General features: G+C 33.7%; 1 protein-coding gene across 1 annotated transcript in view; it reads left to right on the top strand.

Moving 5' to 3' along the window:
• The first annotated feature begins 7,501 nt into the window (after positions 1-7,501).
• The window catches only part of LOC129222696 (RNA demethylase ALKBH5-like), a 52,090-nt gene continuing 34,004 nt past the window's right edge, over positions 7,502-25,587 (top strand). The window contains exons 1-2 of the mRNA XM_054857230.1: positions 7,502-7,954; positions 12,406-12,662. Coding sequence (XP_054713205.1) covers positions 7,541-7,954; positions 12,406-12,662 — 671 coding nt within the window. The 5' untranslated portion in view covers positions 7,502-7,540. The remainder of the gene's footprint in view (positions 7,955-12,405; positions 12,663-25,587) is intronic.

Genomic DNA, 25,587 nt, shown 5'->3' with positions numbered 1-25,587 from the left:
TTTTGAAAAAAATTTTATTATGTACTTTAGAGTTTTGAAATTTTTTGCACTGATTCATCATTTATTTAATAAGCAAAATCATAACATAAATATGAAAAAAAATAACTTTTTATTTTAATTTAATAAGTTTTTTTCAAAAAAATGGGGTTGCTTTAAATTGCTATAACTCAAAATATTAATGGTCAATTTTCAATTTTTTTTCAAAAAAGTATGCACAAATATCTAAGCTTTAATTTTTATTCGGCGATTTTAAAAATATTGATTCAATAAAAAATAAAAAATATTTGAAGAAAAATTTCGAAAAATTCGAAGATACTTTTTTTTAAAAAAAATCATCATTTTTGCAGTAAACGTTTTTTTCAAATTCGCCGAATAAAAATTAAAGTAAACTGCTTGAAAAAGATATGCTCCAAGTTTCATTACTTTATCTCTATCGGTTCCTGACTTATAAGAGTTTGAATGCAAGAAATCGGGAAAAATTGCATCATGGAGAAAAACGCGTTAAAAGTTTTAAAGTTAAGTACACATTAGTTAGATGCATGCAACAAAAATAACTATATCTTTCGTTCTATTTAAGGTAGAAACAAGATTCAAACGTCTTCTTAAGCAAAAAGAAACGGAGCAATTTTTCAAATTATAAAAAAAAATTGCAAAATTTGACGATTTTTGTGTCCCGGACCCCCTTAAATTAAAAAAAATGTTTGAAAAGTACTGTGAACCCTTAAGTCGAGATAGATTCCGAGGCCATTCACCAGAAAATTTTCAAATTGAAGTCTTAAAAGCCTTTTTTGGTAAAGACTAAGGCACCGGCAGTTACTCGAAAGTTAAGTTCCAAAAACGAAATTTTTGCTGACCTTCAGTGATGTTAGGAAAAGGAGTTTTCAGAAGGTTCACCCCGGAAAATTTTCGAAATTGAAGCACTAAAAACGAGATTTAAAACGTTCTTTATTGATGATGTCGAGAGAGAGGAGGGGACGGAGCAATTTCCCAAAAATTTTTTGATACTGTTAATTTGAAAACACAGTTTTAGACCATCTTTGTGAATGTTAAAAAAAAAGGGAGAGGTTCGAGTACTTTCCTCCAGCGAATTTTCGAAACTGGAATTCCATGTTATGGCGGGAGTGGATTCGGCTGTTCTCTTATGAAGTTATTCAAAATTGAAGCCCAAAAATTTAAATTTTACACGATCTTTGATAATAGTAGGGAGTGTGTGTGTGGGGGGGGGAGATTCTGGGGATCACGGAATTCTTCCGAAATTGGTTTTTATCAACTTATTTTCTTTTTAAACTGAGGGGCCCGAAACCGTGAGTTTGTACAGCGTACAGAATACTTTATGTTTCGTCAAAAAATGTTGAAACTCACATTTCGGCGGCCTTTGGCCTTTGATTTGACAATCTTAATAATCTAGAGTCTTTCATGCTCCTCGGTGGTATTTTAAGATTGCATTTTTTAAAATAATTTTACGGAAAAAAAATATTTTTTCACTTTTATTCCAATTGTTATAAACAGGGTCGCCCGAGCAGGGCCCCTATTCTCCAACTAAGCTGACATGATCTCACGTCGGCTGTTGTTGTAAGTTGCATTTTATAGCTATTGTGAATTGTCATTTTTAAATAAAAGCGTCAAAGAGACCAAAAGTATTTTAACTTTTTACGACCGCTAAGGTTTCCCTGTTTTTTTTTTTTTTTTTTTTTTTAATATTTTATTCATTTGTTTTTTATTATACCACTAATAACATATTGGCAGCCCAAAGGCCCGACTAACTAAAAGTGAGGCCCTAGGCCCAAATTAATTTGGAGCCCCCCTGTGTATTTGATTTACATTTTTAAAGCACGGCACTTTTGGAGGCCTCTTTGTCTAATCACACAACTATGTATAAATCACTTATGTACATTTATGAATCCCCTTTGGGCCCCCTCATAATCGTGGCCAAAAAAATTCGTTACTGGCAGAATGATTAAAAATTCCCCTTTAAAGAAGTTTTTTTCCAATTAATGAGTCTTTTTTTTTAAGTACATGTATTTTTCATATCGTTGAAATGCTATGCACAATTCTTTGAAACATTTGGGGCCCCTTAGGAACATGGGTCCCCAGCCCTAGACCTAGTCAGCATGCGTGGCAATCAGGCCCGGGGCAGCCCCATTTCAGAAACTGCCCCTCCCCCCTCTTTCTGAGGGCCCTGCCTCCCTCCACCCGCAAGCTTTAGACCATGCGTAAAGAGGAGCTGAGGCTGCGCTTTGCGAATTTACGTTATGCTAAACACATGCGCGCAAAATTTACATTTTGCTGTTAGTAGACAGGCCCGAAAGACTTGGCTGTTAGTTGATTGGCCCGAAGCATGACCGGCCCACCGGGCAAATGCCCGGTTGCCCGCCGGCTGTATCCGCCACTGCCAATGATCAATGATCTATTCCTTTTCACCTACATGTGTATTTGTGTATACGACTTCGACTTCATTGCAGGGACGTACAAAGAAATTTTGAGGCCCGTCACAAATGACTTTTACGAGCTCCCCCTCCTTATTGTTTACCCGAAGTCCCTACATATATTTCACCCCTCATTCTAAAACATTTGGGCCTTCTTTCGGCTCGGTCCAGGGCTAACAGGTGCTCCTTCTTCCCCCCTCCTGTGCACGCCCCTGTTTGATTGTATTTTAAAAGACGAGAACATTCATCGACCATCGACACAATCATTGAATTGTTTGAATTCAATTGGCAATACTGAAATCTGTGTTACCTACAATGTCCCAACAGTAGTTACATTCTACAATTTTTAATGTCCCGACATCAGTTACATTCTGTGGCTATCATTTAACATTAAAAGAAGCAGATAACGGTATCGCGTTATGACAGTTATTAATTATATAGACTAAACCATGTCACGGCATACTTCTTTTTTATTCACGTGCATTTTAAAAGGAAAAAACATGTATGCACTTGAACTGAATAACACACTGAAAAACAAAGCTCTTTCCTTTTTGATGTATGAAAGAACAATTTGTCATGCTGAATTACAACAGAAAACCATTTCTGTGAACGAAAACATCTTATTTTCATTCGTTAACCGACCCTTTTAACCGTGGAGATGTTATTTTGTTCTCGCACTGTCCATTTCTCCCAATGAGAGGATCTTATTAGTAGACAATTGCTCGAAAGATTGCTGAAAAACCTTTTTTCATTGACATTTTTTGCAGTTCCCCGACCGGACTATAGGAAGATCGGGCGCCGGGAACATAGGATGTCGAGCACTTTGGGCGCCGAGCATTTTGGGTGCCCAACATATTGGGCCAAATGTCTCGACACCCAATATGCCTAAGGCGCTGAATGTTCCCGGCGCCCAAAGTGCTCGGTGCCCAATGTTCCCGGCTCCCAAAATGCTAGGCGCCCAATATGTTCCCGGCGCCCAAAATGCTCGGCGCCCAAAGTTCCTGCGCCGAATCTGAATGGCAGACCTGCCCAGCTCCCGCCAAAGAAAAAGAAATAACTATATGAAGAGTGTATAACTCCAGAAAAAACACTTGTTTACACATTTCGATTCGATTCCGAGTCACTATTTATATCGAGGACTGCATCCTAAGTGCCTTGCCTCCATTATTTTTTTATACTGATAGGTAGCAGCACCTTCACCGGATCGAACAGTTAATGAGAATTTAGAACTAGACCAGAGGAGCTAATAGCTACCTGGTGCTAGCACCCCCAGAGGTATCGTTTAACTTGGAGGACATTGAAACCACGAGCATATTTAACGTCGCCCAGTCCACTTTAATGACGACGGTGGATCTTCGATCCATCGAGGTTCGAACTCAGGACCCTCCGGCCCCGAATCCGACACTCTACCGATCGGGCTACCACGGCTCTTGTTTACACATAAGTATTGCCGAATTTTAACCCGATTCACGTGTAAAAACCACTGATCTGGTAAAAACTATCGATACTCGTCAAATGATGTATACAGGTGGCTTATACGTAACTTGAAATCAATAAAAAATATATTAAAATCATTTAATTGGCAAAAAACCCTGAAATAAATATCACTCTAACGGTGTTCCTACGAAAAATCTAATGCTGTTTTTCTTCAGCAACGGAATGTTCGGAAACTTCCCCGTGTTTCTGGTTTAGAGTCCCTACGTTCATAGGTGTCGGAACCGGGGGAGCTGGGGGAGTTTGAGCTCCCCCTGGAATATTTCAAACCGGCTCAGCTCCCCCGAAAAAATTCTCGCACTGCAGCTTTCTGTCGTACATTGTTTACCTCAAACGCGATTTCAAAATGTGATCTTTCTTTTTCTAAGAATTTCCGCCCAATAAGCAACAAAAGCAGGGGACAGTCGAAGTGGTCAGCGCACTTGAGTCCACCTTTACCCTTTTTCTCAATGTTTACACACCTCTTGATTCCCGGAAGAAAAATAAAAGAATTTTAAACAAGGTATCCGGCTGCTGAAAAGTGGGTTTTGCCCCGCGGCCTGCAAAAATCAGTACCAGTACCGATGGGGGTTTGCTCCCCACTTTGAGCTCGTGTTTCGGGAGCGCATCGCAATTTAGTTCATATTCTTATTAGTTTTGTCTCGCATGCCGTTTGTTTTGTCGCGTGATCACAAAAAGGATGGAGAATCAGTTTGTCATATAAATATGAAAAATATGGAAGGTGCTACAGACATAACTATAAAACAGGTAACTAAGGTAAGCAACTTGTTCAAATCAAATAATTTCAACTTTCCAGAAACTTATCTCATTTTAAGATATCTGACTCCTTAGGCACAATGTAAAGAATTTCCAGCGGAGTCCTTTAAAACTGGTTGATCAAAATTAACTTGCAAAATTTAACGTAAAAGTTTAACTAAAAGACCAAGTGGTCGTGTTCTTTATTCATCGCAATTACCTACATTAAAAAAAGAAAGAAAATGAACGCGTGTAGGGGGGGGGGAGCCCCATTTACAAACAAATTTATTTATTTATTTATTTTTTAATCCGTCGTTTATTTCTCTCTTTTATCATTTTTCGCTCCATCATAAAAAATTAAGCCCTGAACAAAGAAAATTCTTTAGAGATTTCCCAAAAGTCTAATGATGTAGTTACAAAACAAGAAACAGTCCTAAACTAATTTTCGAGGAATCATGAACGTACATATATTTCTGATTCAAATTCTATGTTTCGATCAAAAGGTACCATCAGATCGCAAAAATGTCATTGTTCGATGATCTATCGAAACCGAAAGTAATCTGTTGCCAGATAGAGAACCCGTAGTGCCCGAAATAGATATAATTCAAACAAATTATTTATTTATTTTTTGAAGGGAAATATTACAAAAAGAAGGAACATAAATTAGTGGCATACTCAGAAATTACTTTTGGGGGCGCAAATTATTGCTGTGATAAAAAGCGCAATTTTTAGAACTATCCCACGGTAAAAAATTTAAAAAAAAAAAAAAATTGTGCCCATTACTTTGTTTCCTTTTAAACCGAAAGGGATAGATTTTTTTAATGAAGGTATAAAACTGCAAACATAAATATCATTCAAAGAATACTAAAGGTATTTACACTACAGGAAAAAAAATCACATAAATCAAAATCGGTGAAATCCTCACTATTATGATATTCTTAAAATCTTTCAATGATTATAAAAACAGGTACTATGTAAAAATTAGTTTTAAAAAGTGCGAGTTTATTGCAATGAAAAATTTTGAACATAATACTTTACGAAGTTAGAGTTATTCATGTTTTTTTCTTTCCTAATGTTACGATTTTTTTGTCACTTACAGATATATTTTCATGCCAAAATTGTAACTTTTCATTTATTATTTTTCATTTATTAAAAAACACCTACAATATTTTATATAGTTTCTCCCAAAGACTTTTACTAAAATTTATCTGAACAATAAAATATATAACGAACACTTTATTTTAATACATTTCCAACGTTCTGTTTCCCCACCCTCCTGTTTCATCTTTTTCCCTTTTTCTAGTCCTCAGAAAATAAGAGAGTCTTCTAATGCTACGCTGCCGAAGTCCTCCCTTTCCTTCAAAATTATTACTGAGCGCCTCAAATTTTGTTTTCGGGGCTCGGTTCCCTGAAAATTTCCGAAAGAGAGTCCCTGAATACCTTGTTCTCCAACAACATGGGAATTTAAATAATATTCCTTTTTTGGGAATTCAATTTCAAAAAATTCTCGGTCCCTAACCAGGGCTTGATTACCTCACAGGCAATTAGGCCTGGGCCTGGAGCCCCATCTTCCTAAGGGGTCCCAAATTATTGAAAGAATTATGCATAGCAAATTCAACTATAGGAAAAAAAATCCATGTATTTTTAAAAGTTATAATAAAAAAATAATGACTTTTTATTTAGAAAAGAACTTCCTTAAAGGAGAATTTTTATTAATTCTGCCAGTAGCGAATTTACCATGTCACAATTTCGAGTGGCCCGAAGGGGATTCGTGAATGCATATGATAAATAATTTACATAGTTATGGGGGCCCTCGAAAATGCATTCCGACAGGGATAATATAGTCTTCAGGGAGCCCTGAAATTATTGTAGGCCTAGCTCCTCAAGTTTTGTTAGTCGGGACCTGTCCCTAACGCTGACAAATATCATCCGCAGTCGCGTTTTTTAGAGATTACAATTTCGAAAAAAAAAAAAAAGTAGAAGGAACCTTTGAACCTTTTCTGATAACACCAATGAAGAACGCGCATTCTGGGACAATTTTGAAAAATTATCAGAGTAGAGCTCTAGTACAGCCTTTTCCCCTGACATCATAGAAGATTGGGGATTTGGATTCAATTACGATTTTGGAACTTCAAATTTGAAATATTGGGAGGGAGATGTAAATCGATTTGAAAATTCGATCGAGGACAATCCCTCAAGTCATATTAGTTTCACTAACGTCAACAAATATGGTATATAATCCGTTTTAAGGACATTAATTTCGAAAACTTTTCAGGGAAGTTTATTCGAACCTTTTCTCCCCTTAACATTCCAAAAGTCGCTTAAAAACTCGTTTTTAGAACAAGAATTTTGAAATTTTCCCGGGGGAGGGTCCCCCGGAACCCCTCTTTTTCTACGTGCTCATCTTCGAGTACTGACCAACCCCCTTTCAAAACTAGAGTTTTATCACCTCATTCTCTCCATATTCAATGTATTTATTAAATATAATTGAAAATTTTGCTGGGAAAGAGAAAGAGAGAGAGAGAGAGAAGCTCTACGAGAAGGTAATTTCTTATGGGGAAAAATTGAAGTGCCCCCCCCCCCCCAAACTATTTTCTGGTTGCGGCATAATATGTCCCAGCTCCCCCTACTTCCACCAAGTTCCTACGCCTCTGCCTACGTTTTCATCTAGGGACTGTAGTCCTGGTAATCCCTGACGTGACACTGAACGTGTCCGTTCTTTGAAATTACATTACACCACACTCAGATTGCACTCCAGTTTGCTATGAACTTCAATGCGATGAAGTGACGGCAAAGTGACAATTCAACTCAAATTCCTATAAGCGGAAGTTTCTCTCTCACTCGACGTAGAAATAAAAACACACCAAAACACAGTAGTAGTAAACATGGCTGCAGAATTTGGGGATTTGCGTAGGAAATTACAACTAACTCATGATACAACTGTCAATAGTTTTCGCAGCAGTTTAAAGGAAAAGCAACAAGAACGTAGAGAACGTTATGACAGAGAAACGGACTCGTATTTAGATACGTTAAGAAGATTACACGAGGGTATTCAACAAAGGCGCCTGTTTTCAGAGGACGAAAGTAAAGAAATAGAAAATAAAATTGACGAAGTTGTGGCTATGGGTGAAAAAGGCCTTTATAAAAAGCACACAGTAGACAGAGCCCCGCTGAGAAATAAGTACTTCTTCGGCGAAGGATATACCTATGGTTCCCAGTTGCTGCGCAAAGGGCCGGGAATGGAGAAGCTATATCCTAGGGGCGAAGTTGATGAAATTCCCAGCTGGGTTCATGATTTGGTAAGCCCAATCATTATTAAATTTCATATCAACCTTTAAAACAAAAATTATAATTTCTTCGATAAATTACTGTGCACATATTTTATTAATTTACGATATTTTAGTTCCCATGTAACACTTTTGACTGTTGAAAGACTATGAGGGGCCTGTGACCCTCTCATAGTTTGATCTTCAATAAATCAGTTAACAAATAGCAGCATGTAAAATAACTTTCTGATTAGATTTTCCATATGCCCTTATTTGAGTGCTTTTTTAATCATTGTCATTCTCTTCATAGCAGTGTAAATATTAAAACTTACACATCTAGAAAATTGGATGGAGCATTAGTGGCCCTGCAGATAGTATGCAGTTAGAACAGATACTACAAAATCTACAGAAAAAACAGAACCTTCTAACCTCATTCCCTAACTCCAGGGTTCCCCGTCAGGCTTGCCAAATTTAAAAGCTGCAAATATAGGACAGGTTACCAAGCTTTGACTTGGAGCCTTGTAGCTCTGGGTCCTTATTGACAAAAGTATTTGAAGTGCAAAATAATCTTTTTTATTTCTTGATTAAAATTCCTAGCTACATAATCACTTTGAGCATACAGGTACAAAGAGTTTAGAGGTAATTAACAAACAAAACTTATTTTGTACCATTATTTAAAAAGGAAAAGAATATGTTTTGAATTCAATGATTGATAATCATAAGCAATCGTTTAAGTTTTTTTCATGTCTTACAAAAAGCAAGTTTAAGCGAACTATTGAGCCACTGATCACACTTAAAAAAAAAAAATGTCCTCACACATATGTAGCAGCAGTCCATTTTTGTTTGAAGTCAGACTTTGAATGAGTTAAAAAGCGTTTTAACTGATCAAGCTTACTTTCTGGACATATGGTCATTTCTGAGTGTAGATGTTTTCTAAAAATATAATTTTTTTAATTCACTTGGTTGAATATTTTTGTATTTTCTCATTTAAATGAGGTTTCAGCCTTAAAAAAACTTTCTAGAAGATCCGAAAAGAATTGTGGATAGTGAAGCACCGTTTATAAGTTTTTGTAGGAACTATTATGAAAAAAGCGTATAAATGAAAAAAATGTATCTCTGCATAGTATAAAATGAAGTCTCCAAAAAGCATCTGTGTTTGAACTCGCAAAACTTGAGAACTACCCGAACGATTTTGCTGAGATTTTTAGAGTTTGTTCCTTTAAGTCCTGACAAGGTTTGCAGACCAGTTCGAAAACAATAGGATAAATAGTTCTTTCTTTATTCCAATTTAGGCCCAATTTTCCCATAAATTCCCGAATATGGGGGTGAAAAATTACTTGCAAATAGTAATATTAAATATCGTTGGAAGGGGAAGAATTTTCCGCTTTCTGCGCAATTTGTTCCAATGCTCTAGCTTAATTGCAGCGGGAGTTTTTTACGTTTTTATCTCGAATTTTTTTAGGCTTAGCTGAAATTTAGGCACTACTTTCTTCATTAAATCCATCAATAAAAAGTGAAGGAATTGTCTCACAGTTTTCTTTTTGACAGCATTGGAAAGAGCTGCTTTTTTTACTCCAGATCTAACCTGACCTAAGGTCGAAAGTTTAACCCTCTATCTCCATAAGAAAAAGTTACAAAGCAAATTAAATGAAGTTCAAAAATCTGTTCTCTATTTAAGTTTTTAACCATTTTATTTTGTGTTTACTTAATAACGCTTTTTGAATCCATTGTTTATTTCCATCCGTCTCATTTTCAATTCTTAAACTTATTTTATTTTGTGTTTCCATGGTTATGCCTTTTAAATCCATCTTTCTCATTTTATTTTAATTTCTTAAAAGTATTTTAGTATCTTTCGTCATTGTTTGGCGAGAAAATTTTGCATGATGTTTTTTTTTCTTTCATTTAATCCTGGTTATTGAAGATACTTCACTTGACCCAATGGTTTTTATTTCAAGGTAGACCGGGCAAAGCCGGACAATGCAGCTAGTAATAGGTATACATCAGCTACACCACTGCCTATGAACAATAAGAAACTTGATCCTTTTTGTCCTTTCTTTTAAAATTGATTTTTTATATAGCTAACGATAAATTAAATTGTGCTAAAAATAAGCATTCTCCAAGTGACATATGCACCTTCACAGAAAACAGGGGTAAGAGTTGTCCTAAAAATCCTAAAATTTCAAATTTTGTCCTAAAATTTCAAGTTTATCCTAAAATTCCTAAAATTTTAATTATTTATCCCCTACTTATACAGAAAAATAAAATTCAACCTAAAAATGAAACTTTTCATGATGATATGCCTCAATTTTAGGATAAAATAAACTTGGTAGACCTATGCCGCTGCTGCTTTTTTTCTGGAGAAGGGGAGGAGGGGGGATGCAGTTAACTAAACCAATGCTCAGTATAAACCTGTTTGTTCTAATCTATCCTTTGTAACTCTTACAATCATTCCTTTTCTGCAAAATATATATATAAATGAAATAATAAAGAAAATAAAAACAGCTGATGAGAGCAAGTTTTTCAGAAAAAGAGTTAGGGGAAAGGAATATGATTGATTTTTTGATTTTTTTTTTCCTTTGAAAATATGCGAACCAGGGGAGGGGGGGGGGAGTAATCCATTCTTCTCTCAAATTGCAGTTCTATGGCAGACAGAGAGGTTAGGGAGGGTGAAAGGTATCATAGCTAATTGAGGGGGGGGAGAGGCCTTTTGATTTTTCAAAATTAATTTAAATTCTGAAAATTTGAATTCAAATAATGTTTTTCGCAATCATGAGTTGCGACATGACCCTACTCATAGGTTGCTACCCCATTCGCTTGTTTCTAGAAACGGTTCCTGTCCCTGCTCTTGGGCGGTTATGTGTGTATAGTTGTGTATGTGTATTCTTGTGTGTGCGTAGACTTGTGTGTATGCACGCTGGCATGTGTGTATGGGAGTAAAGGCACATTTGTGTGTAGGACATGGATGCCACCGACCAGGAGCAGCGGCTACCGTGAGGAGTCGCGCCTGCAGAGGACGGTGGGGTTGAAAAAGACTGGATGTCAAGGTTGGTCAAATGAAAACAATTAGCAATCTTGATTGCTCAAAAAAACAATATGATGAGTTAGAATCCAGATGTAAACACTTGGTTCAAAAAATTTATTAAGAGCAAAATTTAAGTGATTAGCCCCCTAGTGTTAATATTTATTTTTATAGTACTTATCTTGTGTGTGGTTTGAGAATTAGTTTGTTCTTACAGTGCAAAGAGTCAGTTTGCTATGTGTTTCTGCTGTTCTGTGAAGCTGGATTATTTCTTGCGTATATAATTTTAAAATTTAGTCACAAACTTTTTGCTTTTAAAATGCAAATAGTAATTTGTTTGATTAAAATGCTACGGAAAACGAAATTTGCTTCCTTGTGATTGGGAAAAGCACACAGAAATGGATGCAAGATCAGCACATAGTGCCGTGCAGAAAAGGATGAAGTTAAAGCATTTTGTTCTGTTTGTACATTATCTTTCCAATATTGATAATCAAGGATTTTCACAGGTATTGTCTGATGCTGATGCAGTGAGACATAAGAGGTTAACAAGTTGCTTGAAAAATCAAGCTGTATTTTTAATTGCTTGTTCGTCTTCTTTTGAAAACAAATTTATTGTGATGAAGCACTCCAAAGCTGTTGTTCCAGATTCAGTCCAAGATACAATTTAGAAAGTGAAAGTTTTCTTAGTTTTTGTTGCCATAAAAAAATTATTCATTTACATCTTTAAATGATTTATCTGTCTTACTGGAATATTTTTGATGATTCCGAGTTTGCAAAAAGTATCAAATAATCGGATAAAAAGTTAAGTACATAGTAATTTTTTGACTTGCACCTTACTTTAAATCACTCCTGATTAAGGATTTTTTTTAAATCATTCTTTGTAATTCACTTTGATGAAACAACAACAAGGCAAGTAAAGAAGCAATTGGACATACATTTGTCCTAGTGGTATGTAGTATATACTTCTACTTCATTATATCGTTGCCTCAGAGCAACAGTAGGATATCTTACTGCTATTTCTGGGATTGGATGTCTTACTGTTGTTCTGAGGCGACAAATATGATACTGTGTTGAAGATAAAAGATTGAATGCATTTTATTGTAGTTTTGTAGTAGCTTTATATCATCCGCTATGAAAATCAAGATTATGAATTATATTTTAAATACTTGGTTTTTGTTGTCCTAAAAATATCTTAAAATTTTATCAAAATTGCATCCTAAATTTTTTGAAATTGCCACTCCAACCCCTGAGAAAAGTACCATATAATTAGTAATAATTTCAGGTAGTTAATACAGTAGTTAAAATAATTTCTGCATGATTAGCAAATCTTTGTTTTCTGCCATCATTCAAAGTATAATGTAAGTTTATCTGGATTAGGCTGTTTATCACATAAATAGATATTATATGATGTACAATGTTAAGTTTACTTGCATGCTGTTTTATTTCAATCTTACTTTTTTTCTAGGTCATAAAGCCGTTAGTCAAAGCAAAGATTGTTACAGAAGGCTTTATCAATAGTGTAGCAATCAACGACTATCAGCCAGGGGGATGTATCGTTTCTCACATCGATCCGGCTCATATATTCGATCGACCCATTATCTCTGTATCGTTCATGAGTGACAGTGCACTTAGCTTTGGTTGCAAGTTTAGTTTCAAACCGATTCGTGTTACAGATCCTATTTTATGCTTACCTGTTTACAGGGGATGTGTCACTTCTCTCAGGTAAAAACTTTTCTTTATTAAACAAACATTTTAAAGCATTATTGCAGGATTTGTTGATTTAAATCAGCTTGATTTAAATCAATTGATTTTTTTTAATCATTGATTTAAAGCAATTGATTTGAATCAAGTATTTTTTAAAAATCAAAATCCTTAATTAAAATCAGTTCATTTTATTTTTATAAATTTTACATTTTTAGAATGTGTTGTTTTAAATTTAACTTTACTCCATTATACAATCTTAACTTCAACAGGCAAAACTACATAGATCCCTCTTGATGTGTGTGAAACAGATTTTCCTTCTTGCAATATTGCTTTTACTCCCAGAGCCAAATACAGGCTGATTTTGCTACCGTTTTTTGGTACCTTCACAAAAATCTTGTTTTGAAATAGGTACTTTCACAAAAATCAAGTAATAAAATCAGGTAGCTTCACAAAAATATCGAAAATTTCACAAAAATTCGCATTTTAAAGTATAAAATTTGTTTCTCTGTTTAAAACAAAATTTACTTATAAAATAAAATTCTAAGCAGGTTTATATGAACAATCACTTAAATCGCAACCTTTTTGTGGTATTTTAACTAATTTTTAGCTGTTTCTTGCCAAAGTGTATTTCTGCAATATTATCGCAATCTTTTAACATGTTTTGGGGAACGTTTTTCTCATAATTTCCAATATTGTACACAGTACTTAGCCATTAAGCTGAAATTACGATGGTGTTTTTAGTACTTCTTAGGTTTTTAGCTCCCTCTCTCCCCAAAAAACAAAACCTGTTAAAAATTATACTAGATGACATTTACACTTTTCAAACTAAAATTTCACTTGTTCTACTTCTCTTTTACAAAAATTAGGATGCCTCTAAAAGTTTGCAAAAACAATGCTGATAAAAAAAAACTTTCACAAAAATAGAATGATGCAATACTTTCACAAAAATTGGTAGCGAGAAAAATATCCTGGATTGGCCCCTGACTCCAAAATTACAGTTCAATTCAGTATTGAACCAAATAAAAATTTTAAGTTTTTCTCATACACCATCACTGATATAATCAAAAAAAAGTAATAGCTCTACATATTCTTTTACACTAAAACGTACATGGTGATGGAAACCATATTTTTAAGCAAAGCATAAAAGAAAATAACTTCTTATGGAAGTCTAACTTCTTAATGTATTTATAAGTCTTAAAAATGTATTAAATAGTTTGAGAACTTATCCTAGTTTGCAAAATAAGCTGAATAGATAAATCTACTGTATGATGTAAAGTAATAAATAATTAAAAATTTAATTTAAAAAAATCTGATTTACATTTTTAAAAAAATCAGACTTTTTTTTATTTTTTTTTTACCCTTGGCGACTTTTTCCTGATGGGGCCAAGAAAACGATGTATGAAGACAAATGTCATACATCGTTCTTAGTGATGTTTTTTTAGCGCCAACAGGAAAAATTTGGATAAAAAAACATGATCAAAACACTTCAGGAGACAATAATATAAAAAATCGTAAAACTAAAGCAAAAAAACATCGCAACTATTTGCTTCAAAAATACCAGAAACTAGAAAGTTTTTGTACATAAAGAAAAATTACTGGAAGGTATTTAAAATGTTTAAATCACCAAATTTACTAACACAGATCACCAAAGAAATATGTACCAATAGAAATAAAAGCTATTTTCCAACATGCATTTCATAGAACAGAAACGATTCTCATACTCTACTAAAAAAGAGCAAAGCGATTCAATATGCGATGTTTAAAGCAGAAAACATCCCCAAAATAAAACTATTTCAGCCCAAAAAAAATGCTTAGTTATTCAAATTTCGATGTGTAAAAAGGTCTCGACAGAACACCCCAAATATAAGCAATACAAAATATCATACATTTATTTGCAGGGCTCATAGTTCTATATCTCCTATATTTCCTATATTTTCACAATTTGTCAGATATTCTCCTATATTTCCTATATTTTCTCACTAACTCCTATATTTTTTTCGTTCAATGTTAAATGTTGCCCAAAAATGCAAAATTCTTTGATCCATTCTTTCTCCCCTTCACTGTGCACTCTTAGATCTTTAATTTTAGCATATGTATTAAACTTCTGTTTGATTATTTTTATGAAATATATAAAACAATGTTTTACTTGCAACTTTCAACTTGTTTTCAATTATTTTTTTTTATTTTAATGAGTTTACTTTATAATTTTAATAGTTTAACATGTTAACTTTAAGTGTACTGCTGTAAAGACATTGAAAGCTTTTAATTTTCTTACATGTAGTTCAAATAACCGGTTGTAGCTCAAACGATTATTTTTGAAAATGCCTCGTACAGATTTTGGTACCAATTCAACTTTGAGTACTACTTCAAATGTTTCAAAACTGGTAGCTCGCTGAAAAATGTAACTATCTCGATGAAAAAAGTGTCATTTTATAGGATTTTTTCTGCTTTTTTCAAATGTGTGCTTATTTTGAGTGTAGATTTTCCAATAATTTTGGAAATTGGTCTTCATCTCAGAAAAGTTTTTTTGATTCATTTTTTTCTATCTACTCAGTTATGGTTACAAATAAGAGAGAATAATGGATGGTTCTATGCTCCACTTGGGCTCTTCTAACACCCCCTTTCGTTTGGCAGATTAGGTCAAATTCACCCTTTATGCATGTGTGTGCAATACACACATTAACTGTAAGTTATGGTAATGTTGTTACAGTGAGCGCCAGGTAATTGAATCAGCATGTTTTAATGAATCAATTCCTCAAAAACTAAACAAAATCCAGTTTCAACATTAAAAAATAGCAGAATATATGAATCAAACTTGCTGCTTAAATGAATCAAGCTTATGAGACTGATCAATTCCCACAAACGTGATCCATTAGTGCAGTCTTTATTTTCTTTGCTTTTGTTTAGTAAAATCAATTTTTTTTCTGTAAATAATGAAACGAAGGGGAGGCAGAGTGTTACACACTTTTTGTAAGAATTTTCTCATGATAAGTCCAACAAAATCAGTGAGACAAGAGAGACATGGTGTTGACGGCACTTTTCATTTTTACTGTTAGCATTGAGGCAATGAAATACCAATTATGGGTAGATTTATGACATCAAAAGAAATATCCAAATTAATTATTACCTAGTTTTACAAACATACTAGATGCTATACTTTTTCGAAATTCCTATATATTTTCTACCAAACTCCTATATATTTTTCCTTTTAAACTCCTATATATTTTGCTATCATACTCTTATATATTTTGCTATCAAACTCCTATATATTTTGCTATCAAACTCCTATATTTTTCCTTTTAAACTCCTATGTATTTTTTTCCAATTGCTATGAGCCCTGATTTGCTATCCAAAAATGCTTTCAAAATACCTACTAAAAATATCTACTATAATTTATATAAAATAACACCTTCATATTTTTATAAAATCCTAGAATCAACTTATTTTCAGAAATTCAGTACCTAAAGGAGGCACGTTTACAGAATGTGCCTGAATAGTTTTTGGCATCGATAAGAATTAACTTTTCGTAAAAAATAACTGGTCTTTTTTTGTAAAATAACATTACATGCTGTAAATATCAAGTTCAAAACTACAAGAAACCCTCAAGATTTTGTAAAAACATAAAGAGTTTTGGAAGTAAGAGGTTTTTTCTTTTTTTTTAATTTTGAAATAAAAACTTACGTTTTTATTGTATAAATCCTCACACTCATTCTGAAACACAACATATGAAACAATGCTCCATACCGAGTCGCACTCCATGTTGGATTTTACTCTTAATTAACAGTCAAGTTTAAAGAAACTGGCATTTTCTAATATTCATTCATCAAAACACAACTACTGAATCCTAACCAACACAAAATAAGCATTCCTATAAGGTACATTGCACAAAAAACAAGAATTGTCTAACGAGGACCGCTTACAAGTGAACAAGTTTTAACAGATCTAAGATTGCCTTCAAGTTGCCAAACACAGGTTAGTTTAGCTAGGGATGCCATACTTAAAAAATTATTGCCTTCTTGGCGAGAAAAATATTTCAATTACGTGTAAACAATCGGATATCGCCAAATGGGGGGGGGGGCGGTATATGACATCTGTACCAAAAAAATTCACGAACCTTGCATAATTGTAATCTTTATTTTCGCAACAATTTGTACACTCATTTGCAAAATTTCTTGGCAATGGCGTCTTGACGAGCAGAAGAAAAAGAGTTAACAGATAAAACATCGCATATTCTAGCTACATACTGGCGAATTAGAGAAGATCGTCAACTGTCTGTGAGCTGTTATTGGTTGGCGCATTTGATTCAAACATATGTGATACGCCGCACTGCACCGCTCTTAAAAATGGAATTTTTAACGATTTACAGAAATGACAACAAAAACATGTTACATAAGTAAATTTAACCAACTAATCCGATTTCTAAAGCAAAGTGCCAAACCCCATTGATCAAAACTTGGCTCTTGTGAAAGTGTCCCAAATTAGCTAAATATTTAACTAATTAATGGAACTGACATAAATTTAAGATTTATTCAGGGTGGGACGGATCAGGAAGATCAGGGAAAAGTCAGGGAAATATCAGGGAATTTTGAAAAAATAACAAAAAATCAGGGAAAATTGATTTTTTGAAGAAAAATTTTTTTTTTGCTTTACAAAATTAAGTACTCTTAATTCCCTACGCATTTTCCGCCAATTATCTGTTCAAAAAAAAAGTAAAATTAATGAGGTGCGATTATACACTGCCGCATATTTGTGCATCTTTTTTCCTCAACGTCAAAGTATTGAATCTTACTTATTAACCACAGGATGAACTTCCTAAGATTGCTTTTGTGTCTGTTAGGTTGTTTATTTTACCTAGCTTGAAATTTCCTTTTACGCTTTCAATGCTACGTAAAATAAACAACCATACAGGCAAAGAGGAAGCCTTCAATTATGCCTTAGCTCCTTTGCCTTTATTCCATTGTCTCGAAGTAATTAGCGTACTATAATCACGATTTCAAGAAGAAATCTTTGGTTTTTGAATTAATACTATAAAAGCTTAAAAGTTATTACTTCTTCGCATTTTAATTTAATTGCTAAAATTGAACTTTCAATTAAAAAAACTTTGTTTTTTGCCGTTATACTATTTGTTGTCACCGCAGATTATAAAGGTTTTCTTTTCTTCAGACTTTAGTGATTCTTTAATTTTATAACCAAGTTGTATTCTTCTTTTATATATTTTGAAATTAACTAATTGCTTTTTTTTTCCTTTTTTTTTCCTTGCATTTCAAAGTTGTTTGTTACAAAAGCAATCTAAGATTTTTTCTCGTTACATACTGAAATCATTTGAAATAGAGTTAACTTGTGTACTTAAGAAAATATCTTAATTTTTTTATTGTTAAAATGCTGTATTCATTCATTAAAACCTATGTTCTTGATTAGAGAAAAGCTCCCTATGAATGGATGTCAAATGGTTTCATCTGTTTTGCATAAATATGTCAATTAGTTATATAAGAATAACTACATTACTTCTGTTCTTTCACTATTACTTGTTATTCTTGCAACAATTATTATACTGCAGTGGCGGATCCAGAGGCCTGTTTTGGGGGGGGCGATTTTATCCATGGGCGATTGGTCCATAAAAAATTTGGGGGGGGGGTCAGAGAAGTCACGGGAGGGGGGATGTGGGCAGCGCCCTTATTTATTTATTTATTATTTTATTTTAAATTTTATAAAATTGGGCTATGGTATTTTTGTTGTTGGTTAAATGATCGTCTCAAAAAAAAAAAAAAAAAACTAGGGACACGACCTGAAATCTCGAGACAAATATCAACAGTAAACTTCCTTCTTTCGATTCAAAGCTCCAATTTAATCTTTATCAAAAAACGTGACAAACATTTAAAGTACCCTTATTAAGTCAATTCTTCTTTAAACACGTGAATCGATCAGCACCAGCATTTTCCAGTCGATCTATAACTTTGAAGTTAGAAAAACGGGAGGGGCAGTGCCCCTTTGTTTTTGAAAAGGTGGGGCAGTTGCCCCCACGAGCCGCCTATGATTCCCTCCCATCCGTTCTCACATGCGCTCAAAAGTAATCGGACGCACAAAAGCTATTTCGTTGCGAAGATCATTCATGAGCTTTTAAATTGAATCTTACAAATAAAGGAAATACATTCCCTTATATCGCCATTTTATTATATATTTTCTCTCATCCTATTATGGAATGAAAAAAAATACCATTCTAATGTAACGTGGGATTTTCAGAGATCGATATGACATGGATTTATGAGGCATTTCTATGAATCTCCTCCGGTAATACATTTTTGAATAAAAATAATGTCTAATGATTGCAGAAAAAATGAAAACAAGCAACTATCGAAGTTACACTATAACTACAAATAGCGGCAGTAAAGAACGCGAAACAAAAGTTTAAATAAAGATATATCGAAACAAATCTTGTAACAAAAATTGCTTTTATGATAGAACCAGAAGCAAATAAAGCGGTTAATTTTCGTTATACAAAACATAATTTTCCACTAATTTAACCAGTATTAAAATAAATTTAGGATCAAAATAAAACGTTTTAAGTGTAGTTTACTTTTGTTTGAATAAGATTTTAATAGGGAATGCGAAATACAAGAGACAGAAAAGATCTTTTAACAATTAAAAAAAAATTGTTCTGTTAAAAAACCATATTCTGTTACAGCATTGTTAAATTACACTTAATCAGTGGCGTAGCAAACTTGGATGTCAACCAGGGTGGTAATCTGGGCTATCACCCCTCACCCCTCCCCATCAACCGAAGGCGAAAAAAACCTTATTCAATGTTCGATGAAAGAAACGAAGTTTCATACAATATTCATAAACAAAAACGAAATTGTGTTCCCCCCCCCCCCCCCGAGAGGGATAATCATCCGAAATAAACGTTTCCCTCGTATTGATACCAATGCATTTGAGAGATTATAATAACATATGCGAATTTCTGTTGGTATTTACATTTTTCCGGAACTCTTACATGCGTTTTGGGTGTCTCCGCCCCCCCCCCCCCGCCCCACTCCATATGAGTACCAGCACGCCTCAAATGCCCTTCTAGTGAGACCAATATGTTTGATAGAAAAAAAATATTTTTTTTTTCATGTTGGAAATAAAATTCAGAATTGAAACATCGTAATTTCTCATATTCATTTTAGTGTCACACTCTAGGGGGTGTCACCCGGCTTAGCCCCGCCCTGCAAAATAATTTTTAATATAAATTGAAATGTTGGGGAATTTTTTTTAGAATTGAAGCATTTAAATTTTTCAAAAAAAGTTGAAGATCAATTTCAGGTGCCACCTGGGGCAAACCCATCCGCGCCACCGTAGCAATGCTACTGACTTCATCAACTCACATTTATATATAAAATAATTAAATTTATCAAATAGATAAAGGAGAAAAAAACCCCGTATTTTCATATCAATCAACTAAAAAACCGCCAATTAAGGGAATATGTAATACCCCCACCCCCCCTGGAGCAAAAATAATAACGTATGTATGGCACCAGTTATAAATATGCAGGAATGATTACCCCTTCGAACGATATAAACAAACGCTGAGAAGGAAATACGCTTTCAATTTTTAACATTTATCATTTAAATTTTGAGCATAAATGAAAAAAATTTAATGTATAAATTTTGAATTTGAAAAAAATTAGATTATTCTTCAGAAAGTGTTCAAACAAAAACGATTTATTTTGGTATGCAACCCAATAGTAAAAAAAAAAAACCCACGAAGTCTGTTGGGGGGGGGGGTGGGGGGGGGGGGCGATCGCCCCCAATCGCCCCCCCCCCCCCCCTCTGTGGATCCGCCACTGTTATACTGTTTGAAAACTTAGAACTAAAAAGTAATTGAAATTATTTTGAACTATCATAAATACACATGTTTTTAAAAGTAATTTTAATAGTTTCTTAAATTCTTATGCTAAGTGGTTTCTGGAAGAGAAGTTTTTTTTTTTTAATTTTCTATACTCTTTCCATTGTATAAAAATTTAATGTTCTGTTTTGTAGGTCATCCCCCCCCCAATTGTTTTTTTAAAACCATTTTATTAAAAAAAGTAGCATCTTTTAAAAATATATCTTTAGTTCAACAACTTTGCATAACTTAAAAACGTTTAAAATACTGCATTTTATATAAACATACAAATGGATTTCAAGTAAAGCAAAGAAAGAAAACCATTATCATTGGTAACGTAAATCAGGGAAATTTGGTGAACTTAATCAGGGAAAAGTCAGGGAACTTTTTTTCACAGTTCCTGTCGCCACCCTGTTATTGCTTGTTTTTTCCCCCTTTAACTATCCAGTGACTTAAGGCTCTTCTATACCCTCCATCTTGGTTTTCGACGCTTAATGCTTTCTCAATGGGAAAATCTGCTACCTATTCAAAGCATAACTCGAGAAATTACTGGAATATTTTCATGCGGTTTGTTTTAAATGATGGCTATGGCACAGAACTAGAAATGCGCCTCTTTATTTTTTCTGTGGTTATTTTGAAATTTTTTAAATAACATTTTAAAACTTTAAACGACTATTTTCACACGTTTGAAAAATGATATGGAAAAACTGAAAAAGGAGTGCAAGAGATTGAACATTTCTCTTTAAAAACATATTTTAAGTTTATTTCTGCGACAGTTTGTTCTATTGATATTCCTCCACGTAGTAAAGCCTTGTTTTCGAAAAATTGTGAAAAACTGCGAAAAACACGCCTTTCACCAGACCACACCCATTTCCTCCCCACTTTGAGGGACCACTTTCTCTTCTCCCCCCAGGGTCTTCAGGGTCTTGTCTGCTGCTTCTCCGTTCCTCCGCTCTGCCTCAATGACAGGCAATAAATTACTGAATCCCTACGAATGACCATTCATTCTTTGTCGTTTTGTGTGTTGGTCTTGTATCTCTGTGACAACGACGAAATTCGTTCTAAAAAGAACAGTTTTTTTCTTCTTTCGAGTTCTATTCGATAAGTTTTTGAAATTATTTAGGTGATATATTTTTCAATGCTGTTTTAATATAAGTACCCCCGTTTAAATGTAGAAGTTATTTTGTTTGAAAAAGCAGTGAAAATTACCGCATTTTATAATGGGAAAAAAATTCGAAATGCCATTTTTATTTATGTATTCCTTTATTAAATTATTAATTTTTAAAAAATACCGCCAAGTACAGTGATTGCGATTTATATCTCGATGTGAAATTTGCAAAAATATAAACCAATTCACTTAAAATACACTAGCCACATTAGGGAAGTGGCGAGTAAATCATGAAATTTCCCTCTCCTGAGTGTATGTGCAGTAGAACGAGATTAATCTGGCGATTATACATATTCCGCAGAGATTATTCAAAATGGGGTTGTTTCCTTCAGTTAAAAGTACTGTTTTTAGTCATTGAAATTGGTAGAATAAGCAAAAAAAAAATAAAATAAAAATAACATGAAGCGAGAAAAAACTTTCATTTTCCAGGACACTTATTTTTTAATGAATTTTTTAACATGTCCGATTTTGAAAATAAGACATGGTCTTTATGACGTCACAAATGATGTACTTAGGCGCATCTGTGTACTGCGTTTTTCACGTTATTGTAATCAAGAAGCGAATTAAATATTGCGCTCTACGCTTGTTATCAACCATATCGTTGCCATTACTAATGTTCCCGCTAGGTCGTTTTTGAAGGGCGCAGCGCCCTGCCCCTTTCCATATCAGCAGAATGCGCCCTGCCCCTTCTTTTAGGTCGCGAAATGCGCCCCTCCCTTTTCAAAAATAAGAAAGTGCACCCTGTGTTTTTAAAAAGATGCCTCTAGCATCCTTTGGACCTGCCGCGAGATCGGGGCAATTTTATTTGTTTAACGATCGTCCACAAAAACACCCATGTCTTATCATTGTTCCCAGAATTTCACCCTGAAAACGGCCCCATAATCAAAAGGGGAAGCAAATACCTAGGCAAAGAGGGGATGAGATTCTCAGAATTCAAACGGGCTTATCAGTAGAAAACAAAGGCATGTTCTTTCTTCTACTGAGGGTGGGTTTTTGAAAGGTTGTGGGAAGGAGTAGGGTCCTCTGTTAATGGAGAGATCATTGTTTCATTCCTTCCCATTCTTGGTCTTCTGAGAATCAACAGTAAGAGAGGGAATAGGACATTTTCCTAACATTTCAGCCCTTTGTGTCCGTTTTTCGTATGCACGTGGAAATTAGGCTTAGCTAATTTTAGCGCATTGCTATTGATTGTGTAGCAATCTTTTCACATCTGTTTCTGGAAAGTTAACTTTCTGATTGTTTCCTAGGAAGAACATAGTACAAAGCTTAATGAGCTAAAAAGCAAAGGTATTTTTTAAATATCTTAAATTTTTTACCCCTGCCCCCTCCCCCCAAATAGTGTTTGATGTGGAAACATATTGCTTTGACAGGACGTTCATACAATTCTTTCCTTTTTGCTAAGCATTTTTATTATCTTTGTATATGATTCATATAACAGATTATTTAAAGCACTTATTGACATAATAAAAAGCATACTTTTGACATGCTTGTGCTTTTTCCAACTAAAATGATCTTGCACTGCTTCTTTTTCTTTTATAAATATTATAAAATTGATTTTTAAAGAAATCACAAAATTAAAATGCCGATATATTAAATTTTCACAAAATATTATCTGAGATAAAAATCTTGGCTTGGCCCAAGCTGCTTATGCCATTGCATTTAGCAACGCATACATCTGCAAACACATTTGTGTTATGAATTTGAACGACTCCAAGACTAGGAAATAGAACTCTAATAACAGGGGTCTGTCCAGGATTTTTCACAGGGTCCGTTTTTTTGTGAAAAATCAAATAATTTTGTGAAAAAATGAATTAATTTTGTGAAAAATCAAAAAATGTTGCAAAAAAAAAATTTTTTTTGTTAAAACAAAATTTTGGAATTTAGAGATGGCACAAACTGCATCAATTAAACTTAAAGTTGAGTGTTTTCCTCTTCTATTTCGAGAAAATCATTCTGGAGTGTTTTTCTGATATTTGGCGAATGGGGGGGGGCATCGCTCTCTCAAGTATCAATATTTATCTACCATTTTTTTTGTTACAATTACTTTAAATACTGTACAGAAATATATTATACTAGAAATATTTTTGTACAGTATTTAAAATAATTGTAACAAAAAAATAAATTAATAAAATAAAATTCAGAATAGGGAGTTCAGCATTTAACTTTTTGACCCAAGACACTCTTAAAAAGCACAGAATTTCGTTTAAAACTTATAAATTCCGTGATTTTAACAAAAATAAAAAGATGTTTTAATTGTTTACCTCTTAACAAAGCACAAAATCATCAAAAATTCAAAAAATCGGATTCCTATAGCGGATGCAAAGAGATCGCAATTCTCAAAGTGAAGACATCAAAAGTATAAAAACGGCTTATAAAAGAAATATTTTTGATAAAATTATTTTAAAATTGCATTTTAGAGTCCTATGATAAACATTTCATTAATATCTGTGGACACAGTTGACGTAAAAAAATAAATAAATAAAATAAACCATCTATTCAGCATTTTAATTTTTGACTCATAACAGAAAATGGAATTTTGCTTTAAAAACTTGAAATGAGAGTTCTAACAGAAATAAAGAGACTTTTCATTTATTTGCATCCTAATAAAGCGAAGTTAGCTCGAAAAAAGAACAATATGATTCTCATACCGGATGTTAAAAGGTTGCATTTTTCAAAATGTAGACATCTAAAGAAAAAAAAAACGGTAATTAAAAGAGTTTATTTAAAGTTAATCATCCTTTTTAGTATCGAAAAATCAAAACCCATATAATTTTCTCCCAAAATAACAATTAAACATCACACCACACCGCACCGTAAAAACGCAAATATTGACCATCTGGTAAAATGATGAGAATATTTTCTAATCAAGTCATTATAAAGGTTCAATGCCAGATGCTAAGTGGTGATAATTTTAAAGTTGGTAACCCTATCTGAAGCGATCATATTTTCCCCCCACCCTCAAGGCCGTATCCAGAAATTTTTTCGGGAGGGGCCCGGATTAGCACATTGCCTTAACACACACACACATATAGTATATATAGACACACCAAACGCATAAAAATGTTAACATAGAAGACTTTTTGTCTTGATTTTTAATGATTCCACTGTTTGAACTGTTATTTTAATTTCTTATTATTTTTTTATTCACCTTGTAGTGGTAAGGATAACAGGAGAGTGTCCCTTTAAGTCGCATGTAGAACATCCATAATTTCAGGGGGTTCGGAGGTTTTTCCCCCGAGAAATTTAAAAAAAAAAAAAATCTGTATTTTGAGGCTTTATATTAGGTAATTGAGACTACAAAAATGTGAAGAAAAAAAAGAGGCAAACAAATTCTTTTAAAAGTTATACATTCTTATGCAAATCAAGATCAAACAAAATAAAAATTGCTTGCTCGACAAATCATGGAACTTAATGGACAGAGAGGAAAAACGAGAGAGGAGAAAAGAGAAGCACACCGCCCCATCTGCTCATATCGGCTTTTAGTGAAGTTTGTTTTTGATCACTCCCCCCCTACCCCCATTTTTTTTTTCATTAAATGCCCTACAGTATGAAACTTGTACAAAAGAGTTTAAAAGAAATGGTGTAGACATTCAGAAAATAAGAACGGAAGAGTAATATTCTGGCCATTTGGACAATTCATACTTTATTTTCTTGATAAGATACAAAATTGAAGAACTTTTCAAGGAATTTCAAAAACTTAAATAATTTTCAAAGACTCTCTAACAGTTGAAATTATTTGAAGCTCTTTATTTTCATTTTCAAAAGATGATTGCACAGTCTTACAAAATGATTATAACTTTGTAAGACACACCCGTTTTAAGTTAAAAATAAATGCAAGGAAATGTTTCTCGAAACGACTTTTTTTCAATCACAAGTAGTGCAGAAAATGAAAGAGAGTAGAGTAAGTGTTA

This window comes from Uloborus diversus, chromosome 1, assembly GCF_026930045.1.
Source record: "Uloborus diversus isolate 005 chromosome 1, Udiv.v.3.1, whole genome shotgun sequence".
Classification (NCBI taxonomy): Eukaryota; Metazoa; Arthropoda; class Arachnida; order Araneae; family Uloboridae; genus Uloborus; species Uloborus diversus.
This window is presented reverse-complemented; position numbering and strand designations above follow the sequence as displayed.